The 19,299-nt window shown below is 44.2% G+C and overlaps 1 protein-coding gene across 1 annotated transcript; it reads right to left on the bottom strand.

Moving 5' to 3' along the window:
• Window positions 1-10,360: 10,360 nt before the first annotated feature.
• Window positions 10,361-18,845, bottom strand: CD7 (CD7 molecule). The gene is made up of 4 exons (XM_030534626.1): window positions 18,392-18,845; window positions 14,865-15,203; window positions 12,110-12,219; window positions 10,361-11,017 (listed from the first exon to the last, which is right to left on the bottom strand). Exons 1-4 carry the CDS (start codon window positions 18,462-18,464, stop codon window positions 10,901-10,903), a joined length of 639 nt encoding a protein of 212 aa, XP_030390486.1. The 5' UTR covers window positions 18,465-18,845; the 3' UTR covers window positions 10,361-10,900.
• Window positions 18,846-19,299: the final 454 nt, after the last annotated feature.

The following is a 19,299-nucleotide window of genomic DNA, read 5'->3' as shown; positions in this document are numbered from 1 at the left end:
TGGAAAATGATAAAATTTGGGTCGGGTCTGATGAGAAACAGTCAAATGAAAAAGACTCCCATTCAATTACATCATGTAAAGGCAGACAGCTGAAAAGTGACAATTTTTAAGTGCTTATACACAAATACTAGAAGTCTAAATAATAAGATGGGTGAACTAGAGTGCCTTGTATTAAATGAGGATTTTGATATAATAGACATCACAGAAACTTGGTGGAATGAGGATAATCAATTGGATACAGTAATACCAGGGTACAAAATATATCAGAAGGACAGAACAGGTCATGAGAGTGGCACTATATTTGAAAGAAAGTGTATAATCGAATGAAGTAAGAATTTTAAATGAACCAAACTGTACCTTAGATTATCTATGGATAGTAATTTCATGCTTTGATAAAAATAATATAGCACTAAGGATTTAGTAACGACCACCTGGCCAGGATGATGACAATGACTGTGAAATGCTCAGGGAGATTACAGAGGCTATTAAAATAAAAAAAAAACAAAAACCTCAATAATAATGGGGGATTTCAACTATCCCCGTATTGACTGGGAACATGTCACCTTAGTAGGTGATGCAGAGATAAAGTTTCTTGACACCTTAATAACTGCTTCTTGGAGCAGCTAGTCCCAGAACACACAAGAGGAGAGGCAATTCTTGATTTAGTCCTAAGTGGAGTACAGGATCTGGTCCAAGAGGTGAATATAACTGGACCACTTGGTAATAGTGAACATAATATAATTACATTTAACATCCCTGTGGCAGGGAAAACACCACAGCAGTCCAGCATGGTAGCATTTAATTTCAGAAAGGGGAACTATACAAAAATGATAAAGTTAGTTAAAGAGAAATTAAATGGTACGGTGCCAAAAACGAAATCCCTGCAATCTGCACGGAAACTTTTTAAAGACACCATAATAGAGACTCAATTTAAATGTATACCCTGAATTAAAAAAAATATTAAGAAAACCAAAAAAGTGTCACCATGGCTAAACAACAAAGTAAAAGAAGCAGTGAGAGGCAAAAATACATCCTTTAAAAAGTGGAAGTTAAATCTTAGTGAGGAAAATAGAAAGGAGCATAATCTCTGGCAAGTGAAGTGTAAAAATATAATTAGGAAAGTCAAAAAAGAATTTGAAGAACAGCTAGCCCAAGACTCAAAAAGTAATAGCAAACATTTGTTTAAGTACATCAGAAGCAGGAAGCCTGCTTAACAACCAGTGGAGCCATTGGAAGACTGAAAAGCTAAAGGAGCACTCAAGGACGATAAGGCCATTGCGAAAAAATTAAATGAATTTTTTTCATCGATCTTTATGGCTGAGGATGTGAGGGAGATTCCCAAACATGAGCCATTCTTTTTAGGTGACAGATCTGAGGAACAGTCCCTAATTGAGGTGTCATTAGAGGAGGTTTTTGAATGGATTGATAAATTAAACAGTAGTAAGTCACCAGGACCAGGTGGTATTCACCCAAGAGTTCTGAAGGAACTCAAATGTGAAATTGCAGAACTACTAACTGTGGTTTGTAACCTACCAATGAAATCAGCTTCTGTACCAAATGACTGGAGGATAGCTAATATGATGCCAATTTTTAAAAAGGGCTCCAGAGGTGATCCTGGCAATAACAGGCCAGTACCAGGCAAACTGAATCATAGATTATTAGGATTGGAAGGGACCTCAGAAGATCATCTAGTCCAACCCCCTGTTCAAAGCAGGACCAATCCCCAACTAAATCCCCAAATAGCCCCCTCAAGAATTGAACTCACAACCCTGGGTGTAGCAGGCCAATGCTCAAACCACTGAGCTAGTCAGACACATAGATGAACATAATTTGTTGGGGAAGAGTCAACATGGTCTTTGTAAAGGGAAATCGTGTCTCCCCAATCTACTGGAATTCTTTGAGGGGTCAACAAGCATGTGAACAAGGGGGATCCAGTTCTTTCTTTCAGGTGACGTAAATAAGAAGCAGGCAGCATTATCTCCCGTATATGTAAACAAACTTGTTTGAACAAGAAGGAGGACCAAGTGAACTTGTAGCCTCTAAAGTTTTACAGTGTTTTGTTTTTGAGTGCAGTTATGTAACAAAAAAAAAATCTACATTTTAAAGTTGCACTTACACAATACTACTCCTGAGGCAGACAAAGTTTTATTTCTCAATAAATAAATGCAGAGGCTCCAGCATAGCAGTGGGGAGCACAGGCCACTGGCTGCACGAAGGTGGAAGATCACCCTGCAGCCCACCCCCAGGACGCAGACTCAGTGGTGAGGCTGAACCCGACTCTAACAAAGCACAAGGCCTGGCTGGGCCTGCCCCAGAAACACCCTGGGGCCCAGCCTCTCTGCACCAGGCACACCAGGTATGGGGTAGGTAGGCTCAACCAGTCAGGATCCGTGTGTGGAGGGGCTCAGTTTGGAGGGATCCAGGTGTGGGATGAGAGGATTCTGTGTTGGACAATCTGAGTGAAGGCAGCTCAGTGGGGGTTCTAGGTATGGGGGGATCTGGATGCACAGAGGCTCGTTGTGGGGGTTCCAGGTGAAGGGCAATGGGACTCTGCAGGGGCTTCCAGGGGAAAGTTGTTGGGGCTCAGCAGAGGGGTTTGGGTGTGGGGGTCTCAGCAGGGGGGTCTGAGTTGGAGGAGTGGGGCTTGGTGAGGTGGGGGTCTGGGTGCAGCTAGTTGGCGGTCTGTGGTGTGGGGGCCTGGATTGGGGGCTCAGGGTGATGCAGGGGGTGGAGCATCAGGATGGGGATTTGAGTGCAGAGAGCTCAGTGAGGGGTGGTCTGGATGAAGGGGTTGGCATCCAGAAGCAAGGGCTCTGGGTACAGGGGGGCTCCAGATATAGGGGTTGAGGTTCAGTGGGCTGGGGTTTGGGTATGGAGGGCTAGGGGGTTCTGGACATACCAGGTGAGGCTTGGCAGGGGAGTCTGGGTATGGAAATACTGCGTGCAGATGTGGTCGCCCCATCCCAAAAAAGATATTTTAGAATTTGAAAAGATACAGAAAAAGACAACAAAAATGATTAGGGGTATGGAATAACCCTGTTAACTGTGCACTGTGTGAAGAAATACTTCCTTTTCTTTGTTTTGAACCTGCTGCCTATTTATTTCATTGGGTGACCTCTAGTTCTTGTGTTACGAGAAGGAGTAAATAGCACTTCCTTATTTACTTGTCCACACCAGTCATGATTTTATAGACCTCTATCATATCTCCCCTAGTAGTTTTTGTTGCCCTTTTCTGAACCTTTTCCAATTCCAATATCTCTTTTTTGAGAATGGGTGACCACATCCGCACGCAGTATTCAAGATGTGGGTGTATCATAGATTTCTATAGAGACAATATGATATTTTCTGTCTTATTATCTATCCCTTTCTTAATGAATCCCAACTTTCTGTTTGCCTTTTTGACTGCCGCTGCACATTGAGTGGATGTTTTCAGAGAACTATCCACAATGCATCCGACGAAGTGGGTATTCACCCACAAAAGCTCATGCTCCAAAATGTCTGTTAGTCTATAAGGTGCCACAGGACTTTTTTCTGCTTTTACAGATCCAGACTAACACGGCTACCCCTCTGATACTATCCACAATGACTCCAAGATCTCTTTCTTGAGTGGTAACAGCTAATTTAAATCCCCTCATTTCATATGTATAGTTGGGATTATGTTTTCCCAATATGCATTACTTTACATTAATCAACAATGAATTTCATCTGCCATTTTGTTGCCCAGTCACTCAGTTTTGAGAGATCCTTCTGTAGCTCTTCACAGTCTGCATGGGACGTAGCTATCTTGAGTAGTTTTGTAAGAGTCATTTGCTGTGGGACAGCAAGAAAGCCTGTGGCTAAGCACAGGGACTTGAACCAAGGTCTGTCAAGTCCTAAGCAATTGCCCTGCCTGTTGTGTAGGGAGGAAGCGTGAGCCAACACCCCATTGTGCTACACCATCATATTTCTCAGGAACAAACTATAAACACTGCCAGCATGCGGCCCGTACAACAAGTCTTTTTGCTCCGTGTTGCTGCCTCCCTCCTTGGTTCTGGTGGTGAGAGAGCAGCCTTGCTCCAATGGGAACACCCAACAATAGATTCCCAGCCCTGCACTCCTCCCCTCTCCGGCCCAAGCACTCCTGAGACACTGGGTTTGCCCTGCGCTGAGGCAGGAAGGGGAACATTTTTGTGGCATTCTCTTTGTCACGTGATTGGCGGCACATCTCCGTTCATCTCAGACAAAGGCCTGTCTGGCCTCTGGGTCAGATGAACTTGTTCTCACATGTCACATTTATGTAGGGGGTCCTGGCTCAAGAGCCCCACCAACATCCACAGAACATGTTGCCTTTATGAAAAGCAGTTTCTGCTTCAGAGGTCATAAAGCCAAGTCCCCTGGGACACTTCATGGATCCTCCTCAGACATCAGGTGCCCCCTATCTACCAGGGCAGGCTGAGGTCATCACTACATTGTACACACTAACAGAAGTGTCACTTCTGGGAATCACATCAGACAGGCCAGGGGGAGGGGAGGCTTTGAGACTGGTGTAAAAAAAACAGCTGGTCCCCACTGGTTACGGCATATTCTCCTCTCCCATCGGTAAAGTACAAGCATTTCTTCAGCCTTGGTGTGTGGTTCATTAGCTTCCTCCTTTACCTCATCCAGGCATGTTTTGAAGATCAGGCTCACTGAGGTCATGGTTCCCCTGGGGTCTTGGTTTTACTTCTCACTTCTGTAAATCAGAAGGGCTGCTGAGAGTCAGGTTCTTCTGTGCAGATCCCAAAGGCCAGTCTGAGACCTGTCAGACATTAGAGGGATGGTTCCTGTAAGATGCTTTCTGCACAAAGCCTCAGCTAGTGCATTGTGTAAGGACAGTGCACATGAACATTCGTTAAGCTTGGTCTGTATTTCTACAAGCTGTAAAATCAATCTCAGAGCAAATCCAAGCAGCAATTTATCCAACTTTACCTCTTTGGTAACAGACAATGGGTTCCTCTCCTTGCTGACTTTCTTTTTACATTCTATCCTAAACTGCCATATAGTGCTGCTGCATTACATTGCTATAAAGTTATCATGTTCCACCCCAGAGGGGGCTGCATTTCAGTGATGGATAACTAGATTATCGCGTAGGGTGAAATCATGTCCTCTTTCAGGCATAATCATTGGGTAAAGAACAACATGCAGGGAACGTCTCCTTCTGCCCCTCCAGTGTATCTATAGGGCTGCAAAACAGAATTCCAGCTTCATACACTAGACAGTGCTGCGGGAGGTGTGCTTGGCTAACACACTCTGACCCTGCAAGGTGACACTGTCTATTTGTTTACAGGTACAGCTAAGGCTCCAGACCCCCATGTACTAAGCAGTAGGTGCTAGAGAAAACCATGCTGCTCCTTTTGATGGCAGCTGTAAAGTGTGCTGTACACCAAACTGCCCCTGCCATCTGCAGTACATCCAGATTTACACAGAGGTAACAGAGTTTGGTTCTATATGTTAACAGAGCACTCCATTACCATAACCAGGCTTAGTACTACCTAGGAGACAACGTTGTAGCAGTCATTTACAAAGCTATGGACTATGATTCTCTGAAAAAAATGTATCACGCAGAACACGATACATTTTTGTATCATGCTGGACAGAGGGAGGCAACACTGCCATTCCTCATTGCTGATCAGCTAGATTGGTACTGGCTCAGCTTTTCAAGTGTTTTAGGGACAGTCAGGGACCAATGAATCTATAAAACCATACATCTTTCTAATGTTTGGACATTGGTAATAGTGCTAGAGTGACCTCTGTCCACAGCCCTGCTGTTAGCTCGGTGACAGTCATGACTGTAAATTATTTGCACTAGAAATGTTCAGTTGGTATCAACACCAAAACTGTATTCATGATCACATCTTGGGCTCGGGTTTGATAAAACATCTTGTATCGCATATTTATGCCAAGGCTACTAACAAATGGACCACGCTTTCTGAACTTTTATTACATGAACTGGGGTCCTCAGCAATATGTGGGATAGCACAGAGCATGCGTAACAGCTTTGCTTTTATGAATATTTTATTGGTAATTTACAATACATGCCACAAGAACAAGCTCAATATTGTCAAGATGTGCACAGCAATGTGGATATAAGAGAACCAACTCCCCAGTAATATTCTGTCCCAGCAGAAGTGCAACTAAAGCGGGTACTGATTACAGAATACAGTAACGCCTCTCTTAACGTTGTAGTTATGTTGCTGAAAAATGCTACTTTAAGTGAATGATGTTAAGTGAAACCCATTTCCCTATAAGAATTAATGTAAATGGGGGGCAGGAGTTAGGTTCCAGGAAATTTTTTTTTGCCAGACAAAAGTCTATATTTTATATACATATACACATACACATATATATAGATAGATATAGATATACAGACACACTCACCCAGTATAAGTTTTAAACAATTTAATACTGTACACAGCAATGATGGTTGTGAAGCTTAGTTGAGGTGGTGGAGTCAGAGGGTGGGATATTTCCCTGGGAATGCCTTACTGCTAAATGATGAACTAGCACTCAGCTGAGCCCTCAAGGGTTAAAACATGGTTGTTAATGTAGCCTCACATTTTACAAGACAGCATGAATGGAGGGAGGAGACAGCATGGTAGAGAAAGACAGACACACACCGTGTGTGTGTGTGTGTGTGTGTGTGTGTGTGTGTGTGTGTGTGTGTGTGTGTGTGTGTGTGTGTGTGTGTGTGTGTGTGATGTGCATTGCCCCTTTAAGTATGTTGACCCCACTGTAAGAACACTGCCTTTTTAAGTAGATCAGCAAGTTTGAGACAGCAGCTGCTGCCAGCAAACTCCCTCCATCCTCCTGAGCCCTCATCCTGCTCTATGGAGATGGGGGGGCAGGGGGAAGGGGATACCTAGACCTTAGCACTCCTTTTCTCCACCCCCCCACAGCAAGCAGGATGCTCCCAGGGGCAGCCTTGAGGCAGAGGGAAGGAGCAGCACACAGCAGTGGAGGAAGGGACAGCTGAACTACCAGGCAGTTGATCGCCTGCTAGAGGCTGTGGCACAGGGAACTTACAGGAGCAGGGAGCTAATAATGGGGTTTCTGGTCCACCTTGGTTCCAAGCTCCTCCAGCTAGCTCCAATGGGCTGCTTTTTCTACAAGCAGTGGACAAAGCAGGCTACTGCCAAACAATGTTATAAGGGAGCATTGCACAACTTTAAACAAGCATGTTCTCTAATTGACCAGCAACATAACAATGTTAGCTGGGACAAATTTAAGTGAGGAGTTACTATATCTAGGGTAGTCAGAATCCAGCAAAATACAACGAACAGTGTTCTAAGCAACCACCACTGAACAAAAAAAGTCTGGTTATTCAAAGGTCATGCAAAATTGTAGTTGACTATTGTATTTCTTCCCATCGCCATCAACTTGATATTTGATAATTTTTGCTTAAGCTGGTAAAAGCTGCACTCAGAAGCTGAGCAGTTCCTCCTCCCATATTTCTTCACCAGTTTACTCTAAATTGAAAAACAAACATGTACTGGACAATATTTTCCAATGCTACCTTAAGAGTGGGAATTGAGCGTTAGAGGCAGTGTCTGCTACAGATTTTATTGTGCTTTGCAGGAAACCTTCAAAATAGCCTCAAAGTAAAATCAAACATTACAAAACAATGTCTCTTCAGTATCTATAAAACTGATTAGTAAAGGACTTGAAAAAAAAAACATTCAAAGTGAAAAAAAATGCAGATACAAAAAAAAATATGTGTAAAGCCCTTTTCATAAATGTGCACGCAGCATTTCATACACATTTAAAGTTTGACCTGTGGATCTGGTATTTTTCCAAACAATTACACAGTAAAATTTTATGGGCCCAGTTCTGTAGTTCTTACTCAGGGAAAACTTCCAGTGAATGCAACAGGAGCTCTGCCTGGGCAAGGATTAAGGATCTGAGCTGACAGATACATAACCCAAGTACAAATAAATATGGCAGCTATGTGAGTACAGCATGCTGACTACAGCCAGGCAATTATATACTGGATATTCAATAAGCTACTCATACAAAAGTGACAAAACAGTTGAGAATGTCTTTGATGAGACACTAATTCAATCAGCCACTCTGCTGGAGTTACAGCTTGTTGCATAACCAAAAACTCTTTCTTAGTACCCTTTCCCCTCCCTAATGGCTCATAGTCTCTCTGCTTGGCACTTTCTACATTACCCACCACAATATTTCCTGTCAACAAGCCCCTGCTTATCTGTCATCTGTCTTAAATAGCTAATTGATTTTCACATACACACTATTATGCATCGCTCTGTGGTTACAAAATAGAAATACTCAAGCCAAAATTTGCAGCAGCAGACCCTGATTGTGGGTACTCAAGTTGGGACACCTCAGGTCCAGTTCTCAGAAGTGTTGAGCACCCACAGTGCCAACTAATAAAGGAGACTGGTGCACTCTGAACAATTTTATAATGCAATGTAGAAATATATCCCCAAGATAAAGAATATCTTGTCCCTTTTGCAAACCAAATACAAAGCAAAACTTGAACTTCAAAGAACACTTTCCTTTACTAGCTCCCTTCCTAAACCACTAACAAGTATCAGGCCCCCTTCCGCTGTTTTATACTGTGCTGGGGCTGATGTTAATTAATTAATTCCCCACAGCTGGGCCATCTCTGGATCTCTCTCTGCATGCAAGGCAGACAGCTGTGGTCTGCCCTCTAGCCAAAGAGAAAGAGGATTAAATCCTTCCCTGCTAACGAATGGACAGGTCTATATAAGCCATTACAGAGCTAATGTTGCTTTTTACTCACCACACTGAGTTTTTAAACTCGTGTTAACAAGAGAAAGGTAAATATTTCAGAGTGAGTTTGGCCCAGGGTCATCCACTTCCTGGTTCAATGTATAGCTACTGATTGTGGCCCACGCTAGCTGACCCTCCAGGGTATTTTAAAAATCATTGTACAGTACAGCATCACTGAGGGGGGTTTACTGTGCTGTGTTGTGTAATAACCTACATTAAACAAACAAAGAACCAGAAAGAGGGACAGCAGCTTCTGTCTCCCCACAAAGACATGATGTCATGGGCCTGAAAAGCTCACCATTTCCTGAATGTAATGCAAGAATCCCAGCCATCTGGCTATTACCATAAAGCAAGACCAGTCATATACATTGTAGGTCCAACTTCATTCTTGGGGGATAGTCAGTGACTACAAGGGGCTTAGACAAGCTCTTTACATTTGTATTTTGCCATTTCACAAATGGGTTTGCTGTTCTGAGGAATTCTCTGCTTTAATACTTAAGATTACACAAAACCCACTTACCCAGCTGCATGTGCTTTGTTGCAAATGCTGGAATCCATCTATTTATTTATCCATCTATGTTTTTACATAGATGCCTATCACCATGGTGTCTGAGACCTACTTCAGGGGCTCGGGTGTTACGATACGGATTATAGCAACACCCCACCTTTAGGTACCAAGAAAGTCACAGAACAACACTGCAATCCATACAGCCTGAGTTAGGTGTCTAAGCTCCCTCTACAATGCATGGGGAGAGAGAGGCTCTTAGAATGAGCTCCACAAATGCCAGTATGCTAGGCAGGGAGCCACCTAAGCTAGCTAATGGGAGATGCTGACAAAAGGCAGGTGTACTAACCCCCTCCCCTCTCCCAGAGATAAATGTCTATGTCCAGGCTGCTATCTCTGCTAGTGATCCATAAACGGGAACCAGCTGCCTGGAGTCAGGCAGCTTAGGTCCCTACCTTGTTTCTTGGGAGAATGAGTTGGGCACCTGCCTCAGCCCATGCAAAATAGTCATGGGCAGTACCTACCTCATAACTTCAGAGTACTTAGCTGTGGCATGGGAGAACCAGGTTCAATTCCCCCTCACTCTACCTGAGGAGAGAAAGGATTTGAACAGGACTCACCTAGTTTGTGAGAGAGTGTGCTAACCACTGAGCCGTAGGAGAAGTCTGCCATTCCTAATATCTGATATGCAATATACAAAAACCTGTAGGAGAACACATCAACCTCCCTGGCCACACTATAGCAGACTTTAAGGTGGCCATCCTGCAGCAAAAAAACTTCAGGACCAGACTTCAAAGAGAAACTGCTGAGCTTCAGTTCATCTGCAAATTTGACACCATCAGCTCAGGATTAAACAAAGACTGTGAATGGCTTGCCAATTACAAAGCCAGTTTCTCCTCCCTTGGTTTTCACACCTCCACTGCTAGAACAGGGCCTCATCCTCCCTGATTGAACTACCTCATTATCTCTAGCTTGCCTGCATATATATATATATACCTGCCCCTGGAAATTTCCACTACATGCATCTGACGAAGTGGGTATTCACCCACGAAAGCTCATGCTCCAAAATGTCTGTTAGTCTATAAGGTGCCACAGGATTCTTTGCTGCTTTTACAGATCCAGACTAACAGGGCTACCCCTCTGATACTTGATATGTGGATCTCAGTAGCACCTAAACAAGGACTTAGAGGTGCCTGTGTGGGTTGAGGTGCCTAAGTCCCTTTCTGGATCTGGGCCTGAGTGCCTTCCGTGCTCCCAACACAACTTCTCTCACATGCTTCATTGGAGGCAGATGAGCGTCACTAGCGGGCAGAGCAAGAGCAGGTGTTGCCTCAAGTCAACCATACACAGCAGCATCTAATGCTGCCTTCCCCAGCACACACTCACACCTTCAGGGATGCACTCATTTCTCTACATTTGCTGTAAGTAACCTCCCTGCCCCCCACCCTCCCGCAAAGTGGTCATCACAATTGAGTGAAATAAGCAGAAATATTGCACAGGACACAAGGCAGGTATTTTTTTCTTTTCACTAAAGGGAATGATTGTCAGATGTCAGCCTTTCTAGCTCAAGCACATGGAGAAGCTGCTGCTGATGGCCACACTGCCTCAGCTGGCAAGAGCTTGCTAACATTTGTTATAAGGGTTGCCTGTGGCAATGGTGTTGAGCCTAAGGGTGTAGGACATGTCTTCGTACACCGTATTTGCTTGCTTTTTCTTTCCTTCTTGGCAGTGTTTCTTGATCTGCAAAAAACAAAACAAAACAAACACTCAGGCAGCCAATCAGGTCTAGGGCTGGAGCAGAACCCCTGCCAAGGAGCTGTTCTCATCTCAGTGTGCAGGGAGTTACAAGCAGAGAAACCGAAACAGTCCTTCTCGTAGTCCAAAGAGCAACAAGCAGAAAGGGCTGGGTTAATCCCCAAAATTTGTACAGGCTCTTCCACCAGCAGCTCTTTAGAGGGCTGAAAGTATCAATGGCTCCACCAGGTTTGGACAATTGTCTTCTAATTATTACAAGAGGAGACACGACTTCCATAGGAGAAGCTCGCTGGCGTCATTGTACTGCAGTGCCTGCTAAACTCATTAGGAGGAGGCCCAGAGCAAGGCTTTCATCCAATCCTGTTCTGCAGTTTGAAATGACTCTCCTAAATAAACATGCGGGGCATGGAAGGCGAGTGCATGTGTCAGTCACAGCCCATTTCCAAAGAGGCTTTTCTGCACAAGGCATCTCAGGGAGCTTTATTGTCAGGATATGGCAGGGACACATGCCTGTGCTACCCTCTAACACTGGGCTTCTTCATGACCCTGATCTCCCCCAGAAAACCACAAGAAGGGGATATCTCTCTCGTCCATCCCCACAGGGGGCTTGTTGAGATTCCATTCTTCAGTAAGAAAGGCAACTGCAGAATGGTGAGACTTCAATGCAGTTACCACATCAAGGTCCGTAGGTGGGGGGCAGGGGCGAGGCATGGCTCATGGTTTCCTCAGCCTCTCTAAGAAATTATTATCACATTACAATAGAGCCTGAAAATGAGCCTGGGGCCGTACAGATATTATAGAAGCGGCAGTCCCTCCTTCAGCGATTTACAGTCTACATGTAGTCCTGACACCAGGAGATGTCAGCATACAAAGGGATGGGAGGAGTGGGGATGGAAGGACAAAGGGACAATAGAAGATACATGTGGTCAGAGACGTTTATCATATTCATGTCTTATGGCTCCAAAATGTTTTATGTGCACAGCACTTTAACAGGCACGGTTGTGCTTAGGGATGACTCCTAGCTGCAGGGTCAGAAGTACAGAAAACTTTGCGGCTGTGGCCGAATGACATACTTACATCTATGTGAGACAGAATGAGGTATCCCAGCGCAGAAACCGAGATCAAAACCATGAAGGAAAGGACATAGGGCACCCAGGAAGCCATGTGGCACTCTGCCTGCTCCATTCCTGTGAGTGATTTATCAGAGGAGAAGCAGAATTATGATTTTATGTGAGGATCATGTTATATCACTCTGCAGGGGAGAGAGTAGTGCCTTGTACTGTCTGGTACTGCAAAAATGTTTGTGGGAATTATCATCCTTTATGGAACAGAGCAGGTGGTTCCATATATTTAAGCTGAAGCTGAAAGGGCAGAACAGAAGCACTATATCAATAGAGGAACCAGCGAGAGACTGTGAGAATAAGTTGATCTAGGGGAGATGTCTATATCATGCAGGTCTTTGAAAAGAGGTAATCAGACCTCTGTTGGGCAATCTTGGCATCGGTAGCGGCACCCTGGGTGAATGTTACCGGTGGGAATGACGTTACCCATCTTGCTTTTTAAGAAAATGTGATGTCACCAGGATATAGTATAAAGGAATGTAAGGGTGACTCTGCCACCGAGAAGAACTGTGACATCACTTTCCCTTAAAACTACACTTGAAGGTCATAGTTCAAACTCCTCTGTTCCTTATAAGTCCCAAGGGAGGATGTGGGACTTGAGACCCAATATTTACCCATAGTTTGAGTATCTGCTGCTGTATTTGTCTTGTTCTAGTGGTGGCAAGAAATTAACTGTGGGGAGGGATAGCTCAGTGGTTTGAGCATTGGCCTACTAAACCCAGGGTTGTGAGGCCCTATCTTTGAGGGATCTGGGGCAAAATCAGTACTTGGTCCTGCTAGTAAAGGCAGGGGGCTGGACTTGATGACAGCCAGCTCTATGAGATAGGTATATCTCAATTTTTTTTTATTTTAGCATTATTACTGACAAACAGGTGATATTTTAGCTTTGTGCAAGAGGCAAAGTTGCAGCACTGGAATTAAGAGTCCTTAATACAACTCCCAAAAGGGACAGATTCCTCACAAACGCTTTAGACTTAATATTTTATGTAGGCACGCCTATCTGAGACCCTTCAGAGCTCCCCTGTTTAAACAGAGCTCTGTGTACTATGTGTTGGCTTTGAAGGACTGCAAGGTCCATGATGCAGTGGTGGGCAACCTCTGGGACCAGACTGCTGCAGAGGGCTGGGTCTAGGCCGAGGAGATACTGTTACAGAGCCTTGTTGTTCTTGCCGGGGTTGAAGACGCACAAGCAGGGTTAAGACTAAACTGCAGCTGACAACTTGTTAGCGCTGACTAAGCCCTCACGCATGGGCTCTGTCTCCACTGCTAGGCATTGGGAGCAGAAGCGGGAAGCTCAGTGAGGCAGCAGGTCTGAATTTGGTTTATGGACAATTGAGGAAAGAGCAAGTTACCCCTGGGCTATTGCTCTCTAATATAACAACCAGTACTGCTGGCTAATACTATGCAACCTAAGCTGGTCACAATACAAAATTGCCTCACTCCTTGGTTTACCTGGACTGCCTTTGTGGTCCTTACAAAGTGCTGGCCTGAACTCCTGCTCACTCGCCTGCACCTGCGCAAGAGAGGGCCCAGGACTATATAAGCTTAAGGCAAAGTGTGTGCTGAGGGACGGGGTGGATCTGGGTATAATGCCACATGAAGGTTGGTTTGGTTTATGTTGCAATTTGCTGTTGAAAATTGCAGTCATTAGCGGAGCGATGGCAGCAGCCCCTATTAATGTGGCATAGATATAACAACTTAACCTATCACAGTCTGTTGCATGTTCTGTTGTGTGTTGTTAGGATAAGTTTTAAGTAGATTGTGTTGGGGGGGGGGGGTTGGGGTGTTTATTGCTATTATTTACATTTTTGTTCCTGGAGGTGACCTAGCTACACCCACAGGTGTATATCAGGGGTTCTCAACTGGGATCAGGACCCCTCAGGGGGGTCACGAGGTTACTACATGGGGGGTTGTGGGCTGTCACCCTCCACCCCAAACTCTGCTTTGCCGCCAGCATTTATAATGGTGTTAAATATATTGAAAAGTGTTTTTAATTTATAAAGGGGGGTCACACTCAGAGACTTGCTACGTGAAAGAGGTCACCAATATCAAAGTTTGATATACACTGGTGTATACAGTGCCTGTCCAGGTGGAGGCACTGCAAACTATAAATATTCATAGGCGTGAGAGGACTACTATGGATGGGCGACTAGAAGATTCCCACCTAATTCTCCACCTCAGCTGGGACCCCCAGGATTTCCATTATCCTTAATGACCACAGGCACCCAGACCACAGGAGGGAGTTGCTTACTCCTGGGAAAGAAATGGGGGTTACATTTAAAATTTTATGGCTGAACAGCAAATTTTGGAGCGAATAACTGTGGTGTCTGGAGCTATAAAACTATGATGCCTTTGTTTCTTGTGTATTGCCTGTTTACATGTCAAAGAAATCTGTTCAATGCAGAAAGAGCAACCATTTCACTTTCAGACTTGCTGCAGCCTGTTACAGATGAGGCACACACTGGACTCTCACATGGGGACTTTATTTTTGTTCTTTCTTGTTGTCTTCAGATCAAAAAATCATGGTATGAATATAGGAAAAAAACACATAACTGTAAGAAGATCCCTTCCCTCCATAAACCCATCCTTGGCTCTGCTAATACTGAAACACATAACCATTCAGTTAATGTTCTACACTTCCTCAGCCCTTTCAACTGAAAATAAATACCCATTTGATTTACTCTTAAAAAAAATAGAAAAACATACAATACCTTTCACCACCAATATGGTGCCTTGGCTTGACACACAATTGGGCTCGTAATTTTCTAGAATGCTCCCTCTACAGACATATAAACCAGTGTCATTTTTCTGCAACTGGTGCAACGTTATCCTCACTTCTGTCTGGAGACAGGATATATTGATGCGGTCTTTGTAGTGAAAGTTTACGGTAAGGCTACTACCATTATTTGTGATGTATAGCACTTCCATGGCATTTTCAACTTCTCTTTTCAAATACATCCCTACTAGCATCCCCTTGGTAGTAATGGAACAGGTTATGTTGACCGACTCTCCTTCATTAACCAGGAGAACAGCTGGCTTCTGTGTAACATCTGTGTGCAGAGAAGAGGAAAGGAAAACATGTCGTTACCATGCGGCTGACTGGGAACTGTTCGAAGCTAGAGGGAAGATGGCCTCACCATAGCAAATTCTTCCAATTACAAAACACCCTTCTGCTCCAGAGCCAGGTGTCTTTGCCATACTCTTTCTAACAGAGTGTGCTGGCTCTTCAAGGGCAGGCACCATCCACCACTGTTCACAATTCCAGAGCTATATCAAGGGAATTCTGGGACTTGTAGTTCAGGCACTGTTAGATTTGCAGGCCTGAGGGCAAGGCTTGATGGGAGATGAAGCAGGATATAAAAGGCCAAACCACTTTCTTAGTTTAAAAAGAGATCTGGCAGGGACAGGGAGCATTTGGGAGTCTGCCCACTGAGAGACCTGAAGGGGAACAGCAGTGGTTTTTAGGCCTCTCCAAGCAAGAGCCTGAGGAGGGGCAATAGCTGCCTGGAACCCGTACAGCCTAAAGGTGGGACTTATGAACCCTGACACGAGAAGAAGAGGGTTATCTGCACACCCTATTGATTGGGCTGTGGGGTTTCCCAGGGAGGAAGCTGTAGTCTAGGAAAGGCGAAGGACTATCTACAAGCCCAGAAGAAAGCCGTGGTATCCTGAGGAGGTGTGAGTGGATGGGGTCTCCTGTTGGGATATATTTTGTATAGTGATAAACCAAGGCTTGGGAGGGGAAGCTTTGAGATAGAACTTGAGTCATTTTATGAGCAATTACAACAGATCCCTCCCCCCAGAAAGGAAACTGAGGCAGAGCTGCACATGGAGGACAGACGGGTAAGGTGCACCTTTACTCCCTATCTAAAATGAGAGGTGAACAAATAAGTCTCTATTAATAGCCATTTTCCTTCCGCTGACCATCTTGGAAGGTTATCTCCATTGCCTTTGCTGGTTTCCTGAAGCCACACTCTGGGGTGAACCTGGTCATTGGAATCAGAATCTAAATGTGTGAATGCGTATCCAGACATTGCAGCATGCCTTCCCCTACAAATATGCTCACTTTCCTCACAGGACTTCCCTCCTCTACATCAGCAGGTCCGGGCTTCTATCCTTATCTTGGTTGTCTTCCAGGGGAAGACCCAGTGGCCTTCTGTCTCCCATCCAGTATCTTCAGGAGTTGCTCACTGATCTGCTTCCCTTCCTGTTTTGTTGGGAGCTGCCACTGGGCAGGTGAGGGGCCACGGATCTGAGTTTACATAAGTCCAGAGGACCCACTATTCCATGCAATGGACTGAAGTAGCAGCTGCAATGGAGTCGCTGTGATAGCTGCCCAGGGCCTTGGTCCTGTGTTGGGGTGTAGATTTCACCCCTAGGTACTCCAGCTAAATGCTTGGGTTTTATATGCTGCCAGTGACTTTCACGCCATAATAATAAAATGTACAAAAGTAATCCACAGGAACTGTGTACTGCAGGCTTCAGATCAGTAATGTAGATTATAACCAAACACTTGGGAACACAGAGTGTGTGCTCCACTACATTTGAACAGTACTAAGTACCGTGATGGCATTCAGTAAAAAATAAAAAATTCAGTATTTCCCTAGTTTGTTTATGAGAAGATCATGCGAGACAGTATCAAAAGCTTTACTAAAGTCAAGATATATCACATCAACCACTTCCCCCTCGCCCCATCCACAAGGCTTGTTACCCTGTCAAAGAAAGCTTTCAGGCTGGTTTGACAAAATTTGTTCTTGACAAATCCATGCTGACTGTTATTTATCACCTTTTTATCTTCTAGGTGTTTGCAAATTGATTGTTTACTTATTTGCTCCATTATCTTTCCGGGTACAGAAGTTAAGCTGACTGATCTGTAATTCCTCGGGTTGTCCTTATTTCCCTTTGTATAGATGGGCACTATATTTGCTCTTTTCCAGTCTTCTGGAATGTCTCCCTTCTTCCATGACTTTTCAAAGATAATTGCTAATGGCTCAGATATCTCCTCAGTCAGCTACTTGCATATTCTAGGATGCATTTCATCATTAAGCAAAGTGGCCCAAATTCTAATCAGAACAACACCAGTGGAAATCTATAGTCTGCACTTGTGGATGACACTCCTCAACCCATACCAATGGTTTCATTATTTCTATGATACAAATATGTTTCAAAGGGCGAAAGTTGAGGGGGAACTACAAAGATATAACAAAATAAGTGGCACTGACAAAATGTGTGTGCTACAAAGTTCTTATACTATAGCCACTTGATTGGACTGATTTGCAGAATTCATTCTTTGGCTCCAATATATGTGGGTGACTGAGTTATCCCAGACTCTCAGTAAGAAATACTTCATCTTGCAGCACCCTCACACTATCACATATTCCCTCTTTATACACAGACAGAGGTACTGCAGGGGAAGAAAAGCAACTGAACTTAAAGTAATAAATCATCTGTACAAAAATTTTTTTAGTTGTATGAGTCCTACTGTAACAAATGGCTTGAAGAGTTTAAAAGGTTCCAAGAAATCTCTGTTAAACATTGTTAGGGTTTTATCCTTGCGGTTGCTGGCTGAAATATATCACCTGAAGTGTATTTACTTTTGTCTAAAAAATACTATGACATACAAAACAATCCTACTGTAATTGAAATGGGCTGGGATATACCAAATTCAATCTCAGAAAATTTCAGAAAACTTTTGAAACTTTTGTTTCTTTTTAAACCAACCCACCTCTCCCCAGTCAGCTGTTGATAACCTCTATTGACACCCAGAGAGTACCTCTGCAGGAAATAACAATATTATAAATCCTTCTCCAAGGAAGTTTTGTAAAGAACATCATGACTTTGCTTTCCATAACATAAAGGCCTTGCAAAAATGTATGTGCAAATACCACAATTGTAGGCACCAACTAGGTGTGTGTGCAAACAAATAACAAGGTAGGCTAGGGTTTCTCAGCACCTATATATACACTGCGGGGTGGAGACTTGGTGGAATTTTGTGGATAATAAGTTTTCTGTAAGAGTGATGAAAATGGTGTGGCTCTATGTACACTTGTAGCCAAATCACCTTCAATACCAGTTGAAAGGAATTCTAGGGGACCCATTGTTACTCCCCAGCCATTGTGAACAGCAGGTCACTTGCCCAGATTAGAAGGACCCCAAGCCATATTTGAATTTAATGGACTGAGCCATTGGAGCTAAGATATTCCAAAACAAAGTTAAAACTTGAATCTTCACTACATACCTCTCTGGGCTGGGTTACCCTGGAAAAGCAGGAAAAGCAGAAATGCAGCTGGAAGAGCAGGTGTCCAAGGCATTCTCACAAACCTTTGGAGCTAGATTTCTGTGCTACTGTGTAAAATCCCACCCAACGTCTAGTGAAGAAAGGCAGAGTTTGATGAGCTGTTTCTTCTGTGACGCTGAGCCAGTGATAGCTGGCTATTAACCACATCATTAACAAACAGAGTAGCACAACCACACTGCATGAGATAGTTTTGAAAAAGTGCTGAAGCAGGGGAAGAAACCCCAGGCTATCGATGTTTGTAGGGCTCAGTTTGGCCAGGCACTGAGCTCTCTTGACTCCCACTGAAGTTAGCTAGAGAACAGGTCCCCCTGAACCTCACAGGAGTGCTCAGAGCCTTGCAGGTTTGTGCCATTGGAGGGCCACGTTCCACCTTGCTGGAATAAGTGAGGCTCCACTGACTTCAGTGGGTCTTGCACCCACTTACACCAGGGCTGAATCCAGTTCAGTTTATTCCCACATCAGCTAATGTACAAGGTCAGATGGTTCACTCCACTTTCATTTCCACTTCTGCATTCTTTTCAATGGCTATTGCTGTTGTGACAAGGTCAGGCCGAACGTCTGCAGGAGGGTCTGGGAAAACAGATATGTTAGTCCTGGAATGCTAAAGGCCCTTCTTCCTACCAGCTGTGGGGTGTGTGTGTGTGTGTTACTTCATTATTTCAGGTCAATTAGGGATATGAGTCCAATTAACGGCTGCCTGAAACCTGTTAAAATCTCTCTTCTGGTGAGCAGGGGAGGGCGGGGAGACAAACTGCTATAAGCTGGAGGCAGCAGGGAGATAGGCTTCTCCAGTGTGAGAGACTGCGCTCCTCCCCATAGAGGAGATCCCCTAAACAGGCACTGGGTTT

Source organism: Gopherus evgoodei, chromosome 15, assembly GCF_007399415.2.
Source record: "Gopherus evgoodei ecotype Sinaloan lineage chromosome 15, rGopEvg1_v1.p, whole genome shotgun sequence".
NCBI classification, from domain to species: Eukaryota; Metazoa; Chordata; order Testudines; family Testudinidae; genus Gopherus; species Gopherus evgoodei.
The sequence above is the reverse complement of the archived record's forward strand: the minus strand, read 5'-3'. Positions and strand labels throughout refer to the sequence as shown.

Excerpts from the sequence above, each read along its gene's own strand:
- CD7 (XM_030534626.1), bottom strand. The coding sequence starts at position 18,464 with ATGCCTTGGACACCTGCTCTTCCAGCTGCATTTCTGCTTTTCCTGCTT. Across the intron at positions 12,220-14,864 it reads CACCATATTGGTGGTGAAAG|GAATGGAGCAGGCAGAGTGC; the intron begins GTATTGTATGTT and ends AATCACTCACAG. Across the intron at positions 11,018-12,109 it reads TCATTCTGTCTCACATAGAT|ATCAAGAAACACTGCCAAGA; the intron begins GTAAGTATGTCA and ends TGTTTTTTGCAG.